Here is a 17,852-nt window from a genome sequence, read left to right as displayed (position 1 = left end):
ACACGGGTTGGAACTCCAAATTCTACTTGGCGGAATTTGGGCGTTGTGAACTAAAAATATTTCGTTATTTTTAGGATTTTAAAAAACATTATTATTTGATTAAGATGTAAAACATTCAATATAGTACCAAGTATGTGTATCATTGTTACAAAGTTATTTCAATTTAACTAATTTTATCCGATTTGAGTTTTGGATATAAAAACTTGGTTAAATACTAGAAGATAAGTTTTTTTTTTCTTAAGGCAGAAGAGAAGTTTTTATTACTAATAATTTTATTCAACTTGATTATGATTATCTTGCGTGTACGATAGTTTTATAGTGTTATTATAGTGTTATTAATAAAAAAAATATCATTAGTGTGATTGTAAGATAATTATTATTAAAGCCAATTATTTAACTGAAGATTTGTAATTAAATTACTGTAAAAATTGTTTAATTTTACATCGTTAATATATTATAGTACACACGTATCATACACGGACTCATATCCATTGTCGCATTCATACTCAATTACTCGTAGACCTGCAACTTTGAATAAAAAAAGAAGAAAGAAGATTTCTTTTACGCTTGACACATTTGAATGTATGAATTAAAACTCTTTCCTTGAAGAAACCCACTGTTCTTTCAATTTACATTTACCAAGCAAGCAAATGCAAGTAATCAAGTAAAGTAAAAGCAAAGAGAGATTGTAAAATTTGAACGGGGTAATACCCCGAAGAATACCATTGGTTCATTGAAATCTCCACTTGTTAATCAAGAAAACAAATGGCATGGGCCAAGAAAAATTTCTTTGGCATCAAGGTATATATACAATTACAATACCAAAAAGTAAAAAAAAAAAAAAAAAAAACAGTATTAGTCCCTTAGAATTTTGCACTTGAAAAGGGGCTAGCTAGCTTTTAGTTGTTGATGATAAGCCTCATATGAGTGATCAAAATGCCAATAAGTGTACTTCTTTCAACTTTCCCTTAATTCTCATCTAATCATTGAGGTAAGAAACTCAAAAACAACTTCATCACATGGGATTGTAAGGCCCATGTCATGATTGAAGCCAAACTCCTCCTCAGCTCTTTGGAGCAAGCTTTGAAATTGTGGATGAGCCAACCATGAAATTGGGACAATGTATCTTGTCCTGTTTTCACCAACATACACTGCAAAGTGCCCTTTTGGCACATCTTCTGGAAGACCACCCTCTTCATTGTAGCCCTGTTGCTGCTTCTTCCCAAAGCTTGAACACCTTCTCACAATTTGCTTTATCACATCTGCTTGGGGTAGCTTATTGGATTTTTTGATGGCCATTGTGAAATTGATTGTTAGTACTCTTTGCACACCTTCAAGTTGTTAACTTTGAAAGGGTCTCTTGAGGGTGCTGAAAGTGTGTGATTCATGGGGCGAGTTTGGAGAGGCTTTATTTATCATTGGGACATTGGTATGTGTGGAAAATAGAAATTGAGTTTTAGAGAAAACAGGGTCACGTGGATGTGGGGACATGTAGCAGACCACACCCAAATTCTTCGTACATGTCTGCGAGAGTTGCAAGCTTGAAAAGAAAAGATTCAGATTTTTTTTTTAATGGTGGATTGCAACAAATTCAAAATATTTAATTATTCATATGTAGTTAATAATTGTTTTTGGGATCTAGAAAATGAGGACAGGAAAATGGATAGAATGAAACTTAGGTATTGTTGTGATGGATAACAAAAGTCGTATGCTTTATACAACTCACTTCACCCTGTCCCATCGTATTATGCTAGTCTAAGGGTTCCCACCCAAGGTGTGATTAGGCTAAATTTCACAACAAATGAGTTAATTGTAAGGTGAACAGAATATACCTAAAATAGAGAATCACATTTTGATTTACAATAATCACATAATACAACTTTTGAGTATTTAACATAATTAAGATTTAAATTTGAGATCATTAGTGATTAAATTGAATTGGTTAAGTTAAAAAAATAATTAAGTTAAAATAATTTCATGTTAATTAATTTATGTTCAATAGCGATGTGAGGTATGCTTTTATGATATTTATTGTTATTCTATATAAAAAAAAATCTTTCTCAATTCAACTTTAGATTTTTTTTTCCGTAAAAATTAAAAATATGTATCAAAAAATTTATTATAACTTATACCTCATATTTAATTAATTAAGCTAAACTCCTTGATATTCAACTTCAAAGTATCTTTGCAAATACTTCAACCTTTGCCTCTAGCCTTCATCGAAACAAGAGAAATAATTATCATAAAAATATATAACTTGGAATTCGATTAGAAAATATATCAGACATGTAAAACTAATTCAGATATAATATTATAATTATTTTCTATGTTGTTTTTTTAATTAAAATTCCATCTCAATAATATATAATAAAACTCAGCAGAGTTAGTATTAGCATTGAAATGAAAGTAATTTTAATTAAAAAGTAGTAGCAGATATTTAAAGTACTGTCAAACTTTTGTCTCTCAAATAAATAAATATTCATGTGCCTGAAAATTTTGATATTGTTCCAAGTCCATATGTTGTTATAAAACAACGCAGATATAAGTAGGACACACCTAATTAAAATCCAACTTGTTCAGTTAAGCAGATAACACAACTGGATTTTGGTTAGCATGTTGCTTCCCAAATAAGCAATGTGGGCCACTTTCCTTCTTAGACTCAATTCTTTGCCACTTCGTTCTTATCACTCGTCCTATTATCCGGCTGGCAAATCTGAACTGCAAACATTATATTATATTTGAACAAATCTCTTATAAAATTATAAGTATCATTCAATTTTGTAGTAGATTTTTCAGAATGAGATTTTATAACATTTTATATAATTAAAATCAAAAGTAATTTTTTGCAAAGTCGAGTATTAAATGGATCTGCAGTAAAAAATATATATTAAATGGATCTAATGAAAGAAATCATATCATTAAATGGATATTTATATATTGATAGATCAATCTTTGATTTTCAAAGGATCCATCTTGTATAAGATTCTATTACATTTATATGAGTAATATCAATTTATTTAATGAAAAAATTTATGTTTAATTTTTATTTTATGTAAAATTTCATTGGATCAATGATATTTATACGTTACGAGTAAAATTAATCTTTAATATTTAGTGAATTGAATTAGGAGTTTATCATAGTCTTTGATTTAGGGACAAAAATAAAATCAAAGATAAAAAAGTAAATAATATTTTTTTATTTTAGATATTCAAATAAAGATTTAGCACACGATTGATTTTTTTTCACCTTTTTGTTTTGAAGATTATTTTATAAAATAATTTCACACTACTCAATCAACAACTAATTTTTCATCGAAAAATCTATTAAGTTTTTAAAATGTTTCCCAAAACAATTATTTAAGCACTATAAAAACAAAACTAAAAGATTTTTTTTCTTCATCTTCTATTTTCATTTACTCGTGTCTCTTCCTCAATTTCACACTCTTTTTTCACCACCCTCCTCCAGCATACTGAGCTAGCCTTTTAGTTAACTTTTAAGAATTAAATAATTTTTAAAAATAGAAATCAAATAACCTTCACTCTTTTTTTTAGCATCTCTTTTCTATAAAAGATGAATTATCTTTTTCTTTCCACAAAATTTAGCCTCCACTAATTAATAAACTCGTATTATTAATGACATATATAGTACGGTGGATAACATTAATAACTAGAAATATGGGTTTTCTATCTAGTACTGCAATACTGGATCCCTATGTTTAACCCTCATTAAACTGTATTAGTTAGTAGTAACTCACCAAATGTGTAGTTTTCGTGTTATTGCAAATTCTATGGAAAAGAGTTTCCTTACATCTACTTCAACGACAAGAATAAGCAAATCTACCATTCAAAAGTTCGAGTGTCTCATGCATAAAGTACAATGAAATCCCACTTGTGCAAACACGATGTGAACTTGGAAAGATTGCAATAACAATAAATCCAATGGCATAGACCGCATAATGGAAGCAATATATAGATAGAGGTGCCTTAGATTATCATTGAACAAACAAGATTTTGTTGACACTTACACATGGGGATAGATCCAGAAATTTAAATCTAGATGTTCCATCTTTTATTTATGTTTTCATTTGATATTAAACACCCACTAAATCTTCAATTCCAACGGTTAACAAAAGGAGGTTTATAATAAACCCACAAGTAAAATTTGGTTTTAAATTTTATTTGTATAAACTTTTCGATAAACGTTTGTGAAAAAAAAATAATAAGAAGGTAAAATAAATAAAACTTCTCCCAAAAATTAGAATTAACTTATGTATAAATTAATTTATAGAAACTATTTCATTTAACTTATAGAATAGGTTTAATTTATTTTACCTTCCTATTTTATTCTTTTAAAATACTTAGTGAGAAGTTTCTCAAAGGAAAATCGTTCTTAATTAGAACTTGGAGCTTAAAATATATGAAAATTAACGCACTATTTTTAATGCATTATTATTAACTAAAATTTATTAAATTTTAAAAAATTATAAGCGAAACTTAAAGAATATTGCAAATATAAATTTGCATTGATTTACACATCTTAATAAATATTTGCAAAAAAAAAAAATATTCATTAGAAAAAGTGAGTTGAAATATATTATTAGCATTCTTCTAAAATTTACAGCACATTAGACATGACAATTACCTAATAATGGAACATTCAAATGTATTGTCCCTTTGGTTGCATTGGCAACTACTATTTTGAGGCAATCAGGACAATGAGAATACTTATTCCTCAGGATCACTAAAATTGACCCTCATCAACCTGCCCAACACTATCCCCACCCTATGGCTGGGGTCCTTGTTGATTCATATATGTGGATGAATTTTATCTTATCTTACATCTTTTGAACTTTTAGAATTTAACATTTTAACAACTTGTATTATATCTTATTACTACCAGATTATTGCCGTATTAATATTTTTTCATCAATTTTCTAATAGTAAATACAAATTAAAAATAATCAAATATTATTTACTCTCGATATCATGATTTAGTTAATATCATTATTTGATATTTTTAATTCTGAAAATAATGAGTTTTTTTTACAGAATTATACATACTAAAAATATTTCATATATATATATATATATATATATATATATATATATATATATATATATATATATTATGTAAAATTTTAATACATATCAAGATTTCTAGAAATATTATATTTAATATTGATTTTACCAAATGTAAATCACAACATTATATTCAAATCATTTTATTTTGTTGTAGAAATACACAGGCATTAAAATTGATTTCTAGTATACGATTCTCACAAAATATTTTTGTATTAGTTCGGTGAATCAGAGTATCCTTTGCTCAGAGCGTTTGCATTAGTTTCAATGTAAGTTAAAAAAAAATATTATGTATAATTAAAATAATATCACATAGTACAGATACTTAAAATATCATTCTATATGTCTACTAAATTTGTTCAATTTAATCCAATTCTAATCCGAGATAAACCAGATTGACTTATGAGTTTGGATTCACGTTAATGAATTTGGTGTCACTAAAAAACTAGAATATACATCAAACAAGTACATTTTCAACCTCTACAAGGAGCACCAAGAAAAATCAATAGCTTCTAAAATAAAAACCACTAATACCTACCTCAACCTTACAAGAACATATAATTTCGTATCATTATATGTCTCTTTGAATATTTTATTAGAAAATATTTATCACTTTAAAAGATTAAAAAACATCAATTATTTTTCCAATATCTTTATTCATTAGTATTTCTCCTAAATACTTGAATAAATTCATAATTACTTTTAACTTTTTTCAATAAAAGGGTATTTTTATAGGGAAGAAAATTCATTTTATTACTTTAACTTTGTAGTAAATAGTAACTTTTTAAGAAGTAATACATGAAAAGGCAAATAATATGAGATGTAAGGAGTTCTTTTGTAGTCATGTTCTAAGACTCAAGATGGTTGAAGCTTAGCTCATCTTTGTTCCTTTCACTCCTTCCGTATTTCATGCTCACAGATCCAAAGATATCTGCAAGAACATACACCACTGCATCCTTGGGATTGCAAACTCTTTTGGGTAGCAAAATCTCTGAAAATTGGATCAAAATAACGACCAAAAATTAAATGCCATTTTCATGTTCAAACAAGCCGCAAAAGCGACCTTGCAAACAAATCCAGCAACAAGAGAGAGGGGAGCTGTCACTAACAAAAAACGGTACACACAAGATTGGTCCTCATTGTCAAAAACAGACACAACGATGGCCAATTAGTAGAAGGTTTTTGCCTCTTTCAAAGCACAAACACGTGATGCCATGTTACTCTTGTCGTCCGAAATCCTGCACAAGACAAAAACCGGTAGGCAATAAGGTCTCACAAACATCTTTTCATTATGAGGTCCTTATTGCGACTTCTGATAGACCTATCAACACCTCTCAATCTATCTCACGACCAACCAAAACGATCATGTCACCATCAGTTATGTTAAAATTCTTGCAACGTAAAGTACTTTATGTACACAGTTCAATTGTGGGAACATGCCACAAACGAAAGAATGTGTTAAATTTTAATGACACTACGGTCTATGTTGTGTTGTGACCAAACGAACACACAACATTCCCCTCAAGCTAGTAAGAGAAATTTTAAGTGATCAAGGAACGAGAATACTTTCTTGTTATATATCATAAAATATGTCAGTGGCACTAATGATACACATTCAATGTAATGAGAAATTCTTGGATGTTATCAAAACAAGAGAAATCTCTTTATATCATTGAATCTATATCATCTCAGTCTTGTGAGCCATTGACATCTCTTACTACATTTTTAACGCTATCTATGGCTGAAACATAGCAAACTATTTCTTTTGTTACGTGGGAACCTAAGAATTTCCCAGAACAGAACAAGAGAAATCTTTTGCTGGTCTCAAAAAAATTTGATGGGTATATATATGTATATAGATGTGGGGTTTGATGATTCGGTCTCTGGTTTGCAACATGTACAGTGAAGAGACACGTCTTGTTTTTCTCATTAAAGAGCACGCCAAGTTTACATTCTAAGGAAAATTATTTCCCGTTTCAATCTTGAAAGAGGCATTAAAATGGGAATCAGAAAAAAAGATAAAGGCATTGATGATGTTTATGGAGCCATCCATGGATGATTCTTAATCCAGTAAAGCTTCACTTTGAAGACTCCAGCTGTCAGCAAGGAAGAGCTAAGCAAGCAATCTGTAGAGTGCAATGGCATTTACATGTTTGAAGCACTCAAGGCCATCATTTTACATTGTTCATTCAATGCTAGAAGTTGAGCCTCTTTCTTGTCAAGCAGAGCACTCAACCTCACATTCTCTTCCATAAGTTTCTGAACTTCAGCCTCTTTCTGCATTTTCTCACCCTCCAATTGGGTAGTCTTTCCAACTAGCCTGCTCAAGACAAATACATCTCTAGTTTTAAATAAGAAAAAAAAAACCTACTACATGAGAATTGAAATTAAAAATTAAACCCCATTAGCAAGAAAATGCGAATATGTTAATACCTGTGTTACATGAGAATTGGGACACAACACACAGACCATCCCATCCTACCCAAGTTACACTGACGTTTTAACATAATTTTGGACCTAAAACTCTTGCTTCAATTGACTTGGTAATAACAGTTATACCACTCCATTTTCAAAAAGTTTTTTGGCTTTTGTGTGCATATAGCATGCCTGCGATGGTACTTGGTACACACCCTGATAAGTACTAGATCAGATTATTGATGGAAACCAGAATTACACTCCAAGTATTCAAGAGACCTAGTTTCTCTCCCAAGAATTTCCCAAATCTAAAGACAACAACTCTCGCTCTCAACCCTTCTTATTTATAGGCAACTCGTAACTAACTAACTCCAATCTCCTAACTAACTAATGGGTATCTATCATACCCCAAGAAAAAACCAACAAATATAAGGACATTTGACAAATTTAATTATCACTTGAAAAGAAAAAGAACTTTAATATTTCTGTGAACTTTTAATACAAGCTCTAATCACTTTTTTATAGGGTAAATGACTAAACCTATTAAACGAAAAAGGGAAACATAAAAAGGAAACTGGGTAAATAAATATCAAATATAAAATGGGATATTTATCTATCCTAATTAAATTTTATGTAGTAGCTGATGTCAATCATACAAAAACTGTTCAAATTGATCTGTATTCACCCAAAGAAAAATTAAAAATTCATATTTTTAGCTTGCCACAGTGGAGAGCGGCAGGAAAACTGCATACTAAAACTAAATATCCAAACTGACAAACATAATAGAACAAGCATATCAACAGACATAATAAGCATGTGAACTTCCAATAGGGTGATATTTTAACGTATAAAACAAGTAACTCTTTAGGATGACCTCTACTGTACTTGTACAAATTACTAATTTTAGTAAGCAACCTGGACAAATTGAATGGGAATTACTGTTGGAATGTGGCCTTAATTGTGGTCACCCCTAGCCCACCTTAGTTGCGGCCTCTTGGGGGATGAAATTGCGGCCTTAAGGGTGGTGGTTTAGTCCCACATCGACTAGAGACATGGCTTCAATTGAGCTTATAAAGCTTAGACAATGAACACCTTACAAGTCGATTTTGTGTTGAGTTAGCCAATTAGGCCCTAAGCTCAAATCCAAAGATGGTATAAGAACCTATTCTAGATCCACTGTTGGGCATGCCATGAAGAATACATATACCAGAGAAAATTATATTTAAGCATAACAAAGAAGCAGGAAGCATGCCATTGCATCTATGTCAAACTATTCAATGCCAGGCCAAACACTAGATAATTATCAAGACATTTAACAGAAGCAATTGCATAATATATGTTTACCGTTCAAACAGCTTCTCAATAGTTTGGAATTGCTTCTCTGAAGACAGTAAGGTTTCTCTTACTGTGATTAGACTACTAACATATGACTTCAGAGACTCAAATTCCCGTTTCACTCTAGAAAGCTCTTCTTCATTTTCAGCAGCACGCTGTCTCTGTCTAGTTGTTTCTTCAACCAAATCTGCAACTCTTTGCCGCATGTCATTCAAAATACCATTTGTACCCAAAGCAAAGCGCTCCATCTCCTCTAATTTCATGGACATATTCTCTAACTGAGCAGACTTTTGCATAATTTCTTCCTGACCTAAAATCACTTTTTCCTTCTCAATAGTAGTTTCTGATTCTGCCAATAAAACCCTTTTGACAAGGGATTCCATCACATCCGTGACCATCTGAACAGACTTCAGTATCTCACCTATATAAACTGCATCCTGTTCGTCTAAGGAACCATGCTGACGGTTAATTCCTATCCAAGATTCTTCATCTGGATCATCAAATGAAGAAAGATCAACATTCCTAGACCAACCTGATAATGGAATCCCATCTTTGTCAACAAGCCCTACCCCATCTAACTTTTTTATGCCACAAGAAGTGTGGGCTAGATGAGGAACAGCCATGATTCTAGATTTTGATTTTAAGTAGGTCAACAGGGTAGAAGTAGTCTTGACTCTTCTCCATAGAACCTCTAACTCCTTTTTTGCATCTTCCTTTGAGCCTTGTATTTGTGCCTTTACCTCCATTATCCTTGCCTGCAATACATCCACTTGAGATTGACTTCTTTCCATCTCCTGCTTCCAAGTTTCATTTGATTGACTCAGATTAGACTTCAAAGACATATCTTCATCTGCCGCCATGTCCTGTCCCATGTTGAATAGAAATGTGAGAAAATAACAACGAAGTCAAGTTGTAATAATGTAATCATAAAACATGTCCATTATGATAGAGATATAAGCCTCATATTTCAAAATATGAAAATCCTTAACAACATTGTAACTAGAAATATAAGGTAAAACTCCATCAAAGAGTAAGCAAAAAGATATAAGGCATCTTAAACAGGGCTTCAATTTTAAGAATAAATTCCAGGACTGACTCTAAAAGGATGCAGACAAGCAAGCAGATGCCAAGTATTAAAGTAAAACTAAAATGAAAGCACGCTTCAAAAGAAAATCAGTCTACATTTTAATCTTATCTAACATAGTTTGCCCCTTTCAATCTCATATATCATATATACTAAATTCACCAAAGAAATTATACAGCAGAGTTATCAATGACAGATCGCAGAAAATGGTGGAAAGCTAATAATCGGCTATATCATATAGCAGATGGTGTCGCAGACAAATAGCGGAAATTACAGATATTTGTATTCAGATATCATGCAACCAAACAGCTGAACTTCTAATCAAACCTAATCTAGTTAGCACTTGAAAACATCTTCACGTCACAGAACATAATATAGAATTGGTTTAAGCTACGCTGAGCTATTATCCTACAGGGACTATTGACAAGGCAACTACCTACTTTACGATAATACATACCCATGAGTTGTTTAATCAAGCACAGTTATGTTTGAAATTGAAACTAGATTCAATACAAAGGAAAACTAAAGCAAATGGATAACCCTAGTACACACTAAAATTTAAATGCGTCAGTAAATTCAAGACAACCGAGAAAAAACAAAATTAAAATTAATTCCTTTACATGCTAATTCTTGTAAGCTATAGCCATCTTGAACAACCTTTGTTTTCTGCAACAGTTATTCTTTTCTCTTATTTCCCTTTTTCTTTTTCTTTTTTTTTTTGTTAAATAATAAGAAAACCCCTCATGGTTAAGGAAATTGCATCTACCAGTTCAAGATCAAAGCAATGCATCAAACGGTTATCTCGAGAAATTGAGCTAAAACAACTCTAGATAACATCACGGTAGGGAACAGTAACAACTGGGATTCTCCCAATTTTATTTTATTTTTTAAAAAAGGAACATTTTATTTTTAAACTGATCTAGAAGAAGAAGGGAGGGAAATCGAAAATGAAGCGAAACCCAGAGTCGAATAGGAAAAGTTGAAACTGAAAAGCAACAAAAAACGAAGGAAAAGATAAAAGAATTGAAGGCTTTAGATAACGGAAGAGACAAAGAAAGAGAATCGAAAGAGGAATATAGTAAAAAGGAGCACATAATGAAAGAGGAGAGAGAGAACCTGGTTGGATGAAAAGCGAATTGAAGGAAGAAGAAGAAGAAGATGATGATGAGTTGGATGAAGGTGTTACGGCACACGCCTGGTGTGCCTCTTTTCTTTCGAAGAAAAAGAAAAGAAAACCCATTTTCTCAGATAAGCAGCAGGTGCTTTATTCATTGTCCCCACCTTTTCCCACTTTCCTCCTTTGCCTTTTTTTTCTCTCTTAATTTTTATTTTCTCTCCTCCTTTCTTCAAGTTAAATTTTTTGGTGCAGACGCTGACTGTACAAAGAAAATGATATTCCCTGGGAATCTGGATGAATGGTAACAATATATTTTTTTTTTACTCATTTATGTTATCAGTTTTGCTGTAAAAAAATATTTTTAATAATCCTTGTTCAAATTACAATTCATTATGTATAAATTTATTGATTTTTAAAATAATTATTTAAAAATAATTCAATTAATAATTTATAAATATAAAATTACTTTACACTCTTATACACAGACACACAAAAGAGACATTAGTTAAAATCATATTTTCCATAAATCAACCAAGTAAATGAATGATATGACAAAATATGCTACGGAAGAAAATTTTAATTTTCATGACTTTGATTTGGTTCCTAACTTTGTTCTTAAGGCTATAAGAGCTGATATAGCTCAAATTTGTTTCCCTGAAGGCTTTTCATTCCTCTTTTTTAGTAGAATTCACAAAAAATAATAACTACATATAGACATTAAATTCATTAAAAAATATTATATTTGTTTTTTTATAAAAGAAATAAATGATAATATTTTAACCTAATTATAAAAAATATATGATTATTTTTAAATGTATTAATTAGTAGTTTCTTTAATAAGCATGTGAGTGTTGTAAATCCTATATTAAATTCCTACAAATAAAAAGAAAATAATAATTTCTTTTTATATCTCTGATTTGCTAAGAAGTCTATTAATAAATATTATTCGTTTTCGTGAAAGTAATGCATTTATTGAGTGGTAAATAATAACTAGTAACTCATACTCACCAATTCATTAAATCCATTAATTTTATAGATATTTTTTAAATAAAATTTAAATTTATAATAATATTATATAAAATAATGAATTTAATTATTTTTATTGATCTTAATAAATTATACATTTATTTCTTATATATGAGAACAAATATAATATATTTTATTCCAGTAAATATCTAAATCCTGATTCACTTGGTGTTTTTTTTTTCTTAAACACAAACCGAATACTAAAATTATAGTAAAAGGATAATAGTACCAAACTAATAATTGAGTGTCGTATATAGCCATTAAGAATAAAAAAACAATAACATTACAATCATAATCATATGTCACTTGGTTTGATTTAGATCAGCTTGAAAGAAATAAATTGTAAACAAAATCAAGCCGATTAATTTGAGCCGAAAATCATTCAAACAAATTAAAAAAAAATATCAATTTTTTTTTGTGGTTGTTGGTTTTATTTTGAATTTGATTTGAATTTAAACACCTTTAAATGATAATATAAAATTATTTTACATTATCAATAAATAATTTACTTTTCCAATAAAAATAATATTTTTATATTAAGATTATCAATAGGATTTAGATATGACAAAATGAAACACTTAATGAATCAAGATTCAAATATTTATTGGAGGAAAAAATATTAAGCATTAAATTTCACATTAAAATATTTTTTATTAAATCTGAGTTAACTGGTAATAACCTACTTAAATAAAAATTAAAATTATTTTCTTTCACAAACTGATATGTAATAAGCAGAACAACCCATTTATTAACGATTTTAAAAGAAATATTTTATAAAAATTAGTAATTATTTCATGAAGCAATTTATTTAACCAGAGACTGATTTAACCAAAGACTTATACACTCATTTAAATTTCAATCTATGCAAGTTAGTTTTCTTAACCAAAGTTAGTTTCCTAAAAAAAACTGTATACCTAAGTATCAACCCAAAAAAAGAAGAAGCTGTAAATCAATAACAAGTTCAGTCGAGACATCAATATATTATTAAAAAATACACTAAAATACACAATTTAAACAAAAATTACATATACATGCTTAATAAACTATGAATGTTTTGAAATATCAATGATTAATTTTCTCATTAACAATTTAAATACCATTTTTTAATCATGTCACTCTAAAAGAAGCACGTCTGGTTGCTTCATTATTAGCTTCATTCGATATTGGTCATTATTGAAGTAAGATCAAGAAACGTTCCAAACAAAAAGAATTTACTCGCATGCATTTTCAGAAACGGAATCTAGAAGCTCTAAATGCATTGCGCAATCTGTTGCTTCTCTTAACAAACCAAGTAGGAGAGCACCTCGATTTGAAGGGGTTATTCCAAAACTATTGCTATCTAGGAAGGTAATATACATTAGGGGGTATTTACATATGTCACAACAAAATTGGATCATACATATAAATTCTAACAATTAACAACTAACATTTGTTAAATAAAAAAAGTCATTTATTGATAATAAAGAATACATATAAATTCTAAAAAGACCACGCTACGGAGGAACTGGCAACCAAGCCAGATAAGAGAGCAACAAAGAGGGCACTACTGTAAGTGGTTGGTTCAGCCTGCATTGAGTTGTTCCTGAAATCATTATATGTCTCATCAAAGAAAGGACCACCTACTAGTGCTCCAAATGCTACATTTGGATTAGGGTGAGGTGAGTCAAACCACTTGAATCCATCTTTGCAACCAGTTGTAGCATTAACTGGAATGGAAGACCCTCTATGATGTATGTATTTGGGGTATTGAGTTCCATATCCCACAAGATAACTCATCTTCATAGGATTTTCACCTAAAACATAATCTGCCTGAAATTGTTCAAGCAAAAATGCAATACAGCATCACATGAGTGCATTATGAAGCATCATATACAAATGTATAATTTTTTTTATTCTTAGGAATTGAAGACAGATAATAGATTTACAACAAGTCACACAAACTGCTAAACCAAGTGAGCAGATGCATAAATTTTGATTGACTAAGAAATTTTGAAGTTAAATACAGCGATGATTATAAGAATGAACAATGTTCATTTCATTTTGTAAGACTTGCATTCATACCTGAGAAATGGCAAATTTGCGAAGATCTACTGGCTTATACAATTTCCCACTACAATATAGTATTTCAGTTTGAGATGTCAGCATGTAGTCGCTATAAAGAACAGCTAAGAATGCAGACGCTACTGAATGTTGCAAAGAGTTCCATGGTACCACCCATATCAGCCCACCTGTTACATAATGATAGTTTGTTCAACCAAAGGGAGCATTAATATTTGATATCTTTTATCATCTATAGCATTATTAACTTAAAATGCTAGCTACCCTTTTGCTTGAATTTAATGAAAAAGAATAGACAGACACAGGTTATGCAAATGCTAAAGGGAAGAAATCAATCCTACTTTCAGTTCTGTTGGCGGTGGCTGTTGGTGAATCAGGTAGAAGCTTGCACATGAGGATTTCAGCAGTTTCTCTGTACATCTGAAGGTCGAGATTCTCCGCATCTGGGATGTTACTTTCACCAAAGAAATTCACTCTGGACAAAAGAACCTAGTTCAACATCACAAAATGCATAAAGAGAAGATCTATCACACAAAATTAATATGCCTAATTCATTCAAGAGCTACCAAGGAAAGGTAAACAAAAGGAGTTTAATTTCACCATCAATCAATTAAAATTTATGGTAGGCATAGTTTTTAAGGTAGTTGGTAAAAGTCAACAAACTTAACATACATGGTAATTTCTGATTGTAAAAAACTGCATGAACTATATACTCAAAAGATAAAACACTGCATCATACTTGGTACCTGAGTTGCAGCATGTTTATCATCCCAACTTAACCATGATAGACTTCCTAAACTACCAAATGCTTTCTCATTCTGCCCTGTCACATAGTTTAGATATGATGGATCCTTAGTTGCATGATAGAGCCAGGTACCTGCCCATAAGAGTTCGTCTCCATAACCAGATGAGTTATAGTATTTCCCCACTTGAGGGATGCTGACACTGTAGGAAACTCTATATGCATCAGCAAAAGTAAACAGCTGTTGAGCATGTCGTAGGAGAATCCTAGAGTAAGCGAAATCGATCTCCTTAAAAACAAGAGATGCTGAGGCCAATGCAGCTGCAGTTTCTGCCGCAACTTCTGTTCCTGGAAAAGATGAATTAACTTGAGTGAGTGGTCTTTTTTCTTTCATGTCTTCAGGCCTTTCCCAGCAATTATGATCCACCTCAGGATCCCCCACCTTCAATCAAGAAAACAAACGTGTGTTTGATTCAGCTTAACAGAGAAAAAAATGGCAAGAACAATAAATTTATGTTTGGTTTAATTTATTTTCTTTTATTGTCTGATAAGAAACTTGGGAAAATCATGTTACAAAACCTATCCATGATAATTGGAGAGGCCAAGTTATAAAGCCACACTAAAAATTCACACTTCCAATGTTAAACTCGAGTTTCATATCTTGCAATTGATAAGAATCTTAGAACAATCGCACCATAAACCTAGTAATTATAATTGGAAAGCTCAAAACCTTATAAAACTGCCCATCTACGATTAAGATACAGTGAAAAGCTCTGGTATCAATTGATATGAATTTTACAAGAATCATACCACAAAACTAGTCATTGTAATTGGAAAGCTTAAGACTTCATAAAACCTACACTAGAATCCCATAGTTTCAACACGAGAATAAAGTCTCATATCATGCAATTGAATCCTAAGAGGTTATTTTTTATAAAAAAAAAAGCTATTACATTTACAACAACAAAGCCTTATCCCACTAGATGAGATCTGCTATATACAGTTAAAAAACTATTATATTTCTCAAAAGTAAACTGAAAGCAGTAGGCACAATTGCACAAAGTTGAAGCAAATAATTGACCTGAATGTAGAGCACTTCAGGAAAAGGGTGTGCATTGACAAGATAATCCGTGATCCACTTCAGCGAATCAAGTGCATAGTGTAGCTGCTTCACCGCATCCATGCGACCTCCATATTCAAGAATCGCCCAAGACAACACGGTTGCAGTGAAAGCCAAAGGGAAACCAAATTTCATGTGGTCACCAGCATCATACATTCCTTTCGATAAATCCAAATTCTCTTCACTCCCATCTCGTAGCCCCGAATCCCCTCTCCACCAAACCCTCTTATTCTCCAGCTTACCAGCTACAACCACATTAATAATAATAATAAAAAACATAGTTATTTGCAAATCATATTAATCATAGTATAAAGTCCTTGCTATATAGTATATGTATATGTATTATTAGATTACATTTTTGGACCATAGTGGTTTATACCAAAAAAAGAAAAACAATTACATTTCTGGACGTCAAAAAATTGCAAGGCCAATTCAAGAGCTGAAGCATATTTCTGAACAACGTTGGTGGGGTGAGAAGTGAATTCAGGTGAATTAGAGTGACCAAACTTAAACTTGGTTATTAGAGAAAGAACACCAGCAACTACTACGAGGACTGCGATGATGGACACTGTTAACCACCAACACAAGGCACCAACGTAGTGCTTTTTGTTGGGTTCTTTATCATTAACCTTGTGTTCCATTCAATTGAAAATATGGTAATTATGTTGGTTTTTTTAGTTAGAGTCATGGTGATTTAAACTATGGATATTTGAAGGTTGAGGAGAGTGTGGAGAATGAGACAAGTAGAGGGTATTATTCTTCTTTGATGTTGTAAGAATGATAGTGAAGCAACACAATTTTTTATCAAATAAAGTATGAAAAATGAAAATCCAAGAAGCAACCGTAATGGGTGATTGTGCTGCCGGAGAATGGTGCCACTTAAAAGATGCAGACAAAGATTTGAGGTTCTGCTACTGATTTTTTGTAGGTTTGGTAAGCTGAAAATATGTAACTCTCTTTGGCAAAATATTTATCTATTTTTTATTAATTCTTTCTTAATTATTTAAATTTTGATTAGTTCAATTAATAAATTTTATGCATGTTCGATATAATTGAGGGCCACTCAAATATAACTATCATCTTATGCTCATACATTTTGGTTCCAAGGGATAGAACATATAAATAATGTTAGTACGTAAACTATAAAAAAGAAAATGCATGTCATGAGACGGCTTGATGTTTTATCTGAAACCGGGGTGAATGGAGACTTGTGGGAAGTTTTGTGCCATTGTCTCGTGTTTTCCATGTTTGCTGCTTGTTTTTGAGTGTGGCGTGGCATAGCCAACAGTGATAATGATGCGACTGCAACCGGAGGTTTTGGTTTTGGTTTTGTCCCTTGCTTTACCTTCACTTCACATTTTACTTTAAAATACAAACCGCAATTTCTCTTTCTAAGTTTTTTTAGTCACTTCAGTATGACAAAATCAAATGTTCTCTTTTCTCCAAATAATCTACTCTTAAGATTCAATTCTTTTCATGTAAAAAAAAAAGTTATATAACTTTTTATCCCTTAAAGTAGGATCGATCTTTCGGCTTTAGCCCTTTATAATATTTTTTTTTCATTTTTATCCTTATAATTTTTTTTGTTTGTCATTCATATATATTACTCTTCACACCTCCAAATGGTTATTAAGCCCCTTTTACAAAATATGTGTTTTTAATGAAAATAACTTGACAACATAGCAAAAATTGGTTTTCATTGTGTATCTTGCCAATATGGCTTTATTTGCTATGCCATATTGTGCAGTAAGAAAGGAGACATCGTGACTCCAGAACATACCTCTTTGTAGCCTCATATGTAGGCAAGTAGATGATCTTACTTGCATGACTGACAAACTTCAATGAAAACTTATTTCTGTTATCTATAAATGCCCAA

The 17,852-nt window shown here is 31.0% G+C and overlaps 3 protein-coding genes across 3 annotated transcripts; all 3 read right to left on the bottom strand.

Annotated features, from left to right (window-relative positions):
- Positions 1–697: 697 nt before the first annotated feature.
- LOC100527235 (SAUR-like auxin-responsive family protein) lies at positions 698–1,381 on the bottom strand. The gene has a single exon (NM_001249866.2). It carries the CDS (start codon positions 1,297–1,299, stop codon positions 976–978), a length of 324 nt encoding a protein of 107 aa, NP_001236795.1. The 5' UTR covers positions 1,300–1,381; the 3' UTR covers positions 698–975.
- A 5,601-nt stretch (positions 1,382–6,982) lies between these two features.
- LOC100787535 (uncharacterized) lies at positions 6,983–11,232 on the bottom strand. Its single transcript, XM_003520214.5, has 3 exons — positions 11,030–11,232; positions 8,839–9,692; positions 6,983–7,399 (listed from the first exon to the last, which is right to left on the bottom strand). The coding sequence occupies exons 2-3, from the start codon at positions 9,687–9,689 to the stop codon at positions 7,225–7,227; spliced, it is 1,026 nt and encodes a 341-aa protein (XP_003520262.1). The 5' UTR covers positions 9,690–9,692; positions 11,030–11,232; the 3' UTR covers positions 6,983–7,224.
- Positions 11,233–13,423: 2,191 nt separating this feature from the next.
- On the bottom strand, positions 13,424–16,617 carry LOC100782202 (endoglucanase 2). Its single transcript, XM_003519822.4, has 6 exons — positions 16,377–16,617; positions 15,938–16,221; positions 14,861–15,298; positions 14,456–14,603; positions 14,118–14,284; positions 13,424–13,865 (listed from the first exon to the last, which is right to left on the bottom strand). The coding sequence occupies exons 1-6, from the start codon at positions 16,615–16,617 to the stop codon at positions 13,536–13,538; spliced, it is 1,608 nt and encodes a 535-aa protein (XP_003519870.1). The 3' UTR covers positions 13,424–13,535.
- Between the last annotated feature and the right edge of the window lie 1,235 nt (positions 16,618–17,852).

The sequence above is a fragment of the Glycine max genome, chromosome 2 (assembly GCF_000004515.6).
Source record: "Glycine max cultivar Williams 82 chromosome 2, Glycine_max_v4.0, whole genome shotgun sequence".
Taxonomy (NCBI): Eukaryota; Viridiplantae; Streptophyta; class Magnoliopsida; order Fabales; family Fabaceae; genus Glycine; species Glycine max.
This window is presented reverse-complemented; position numbering and strand designations above follow the sequence as displayed.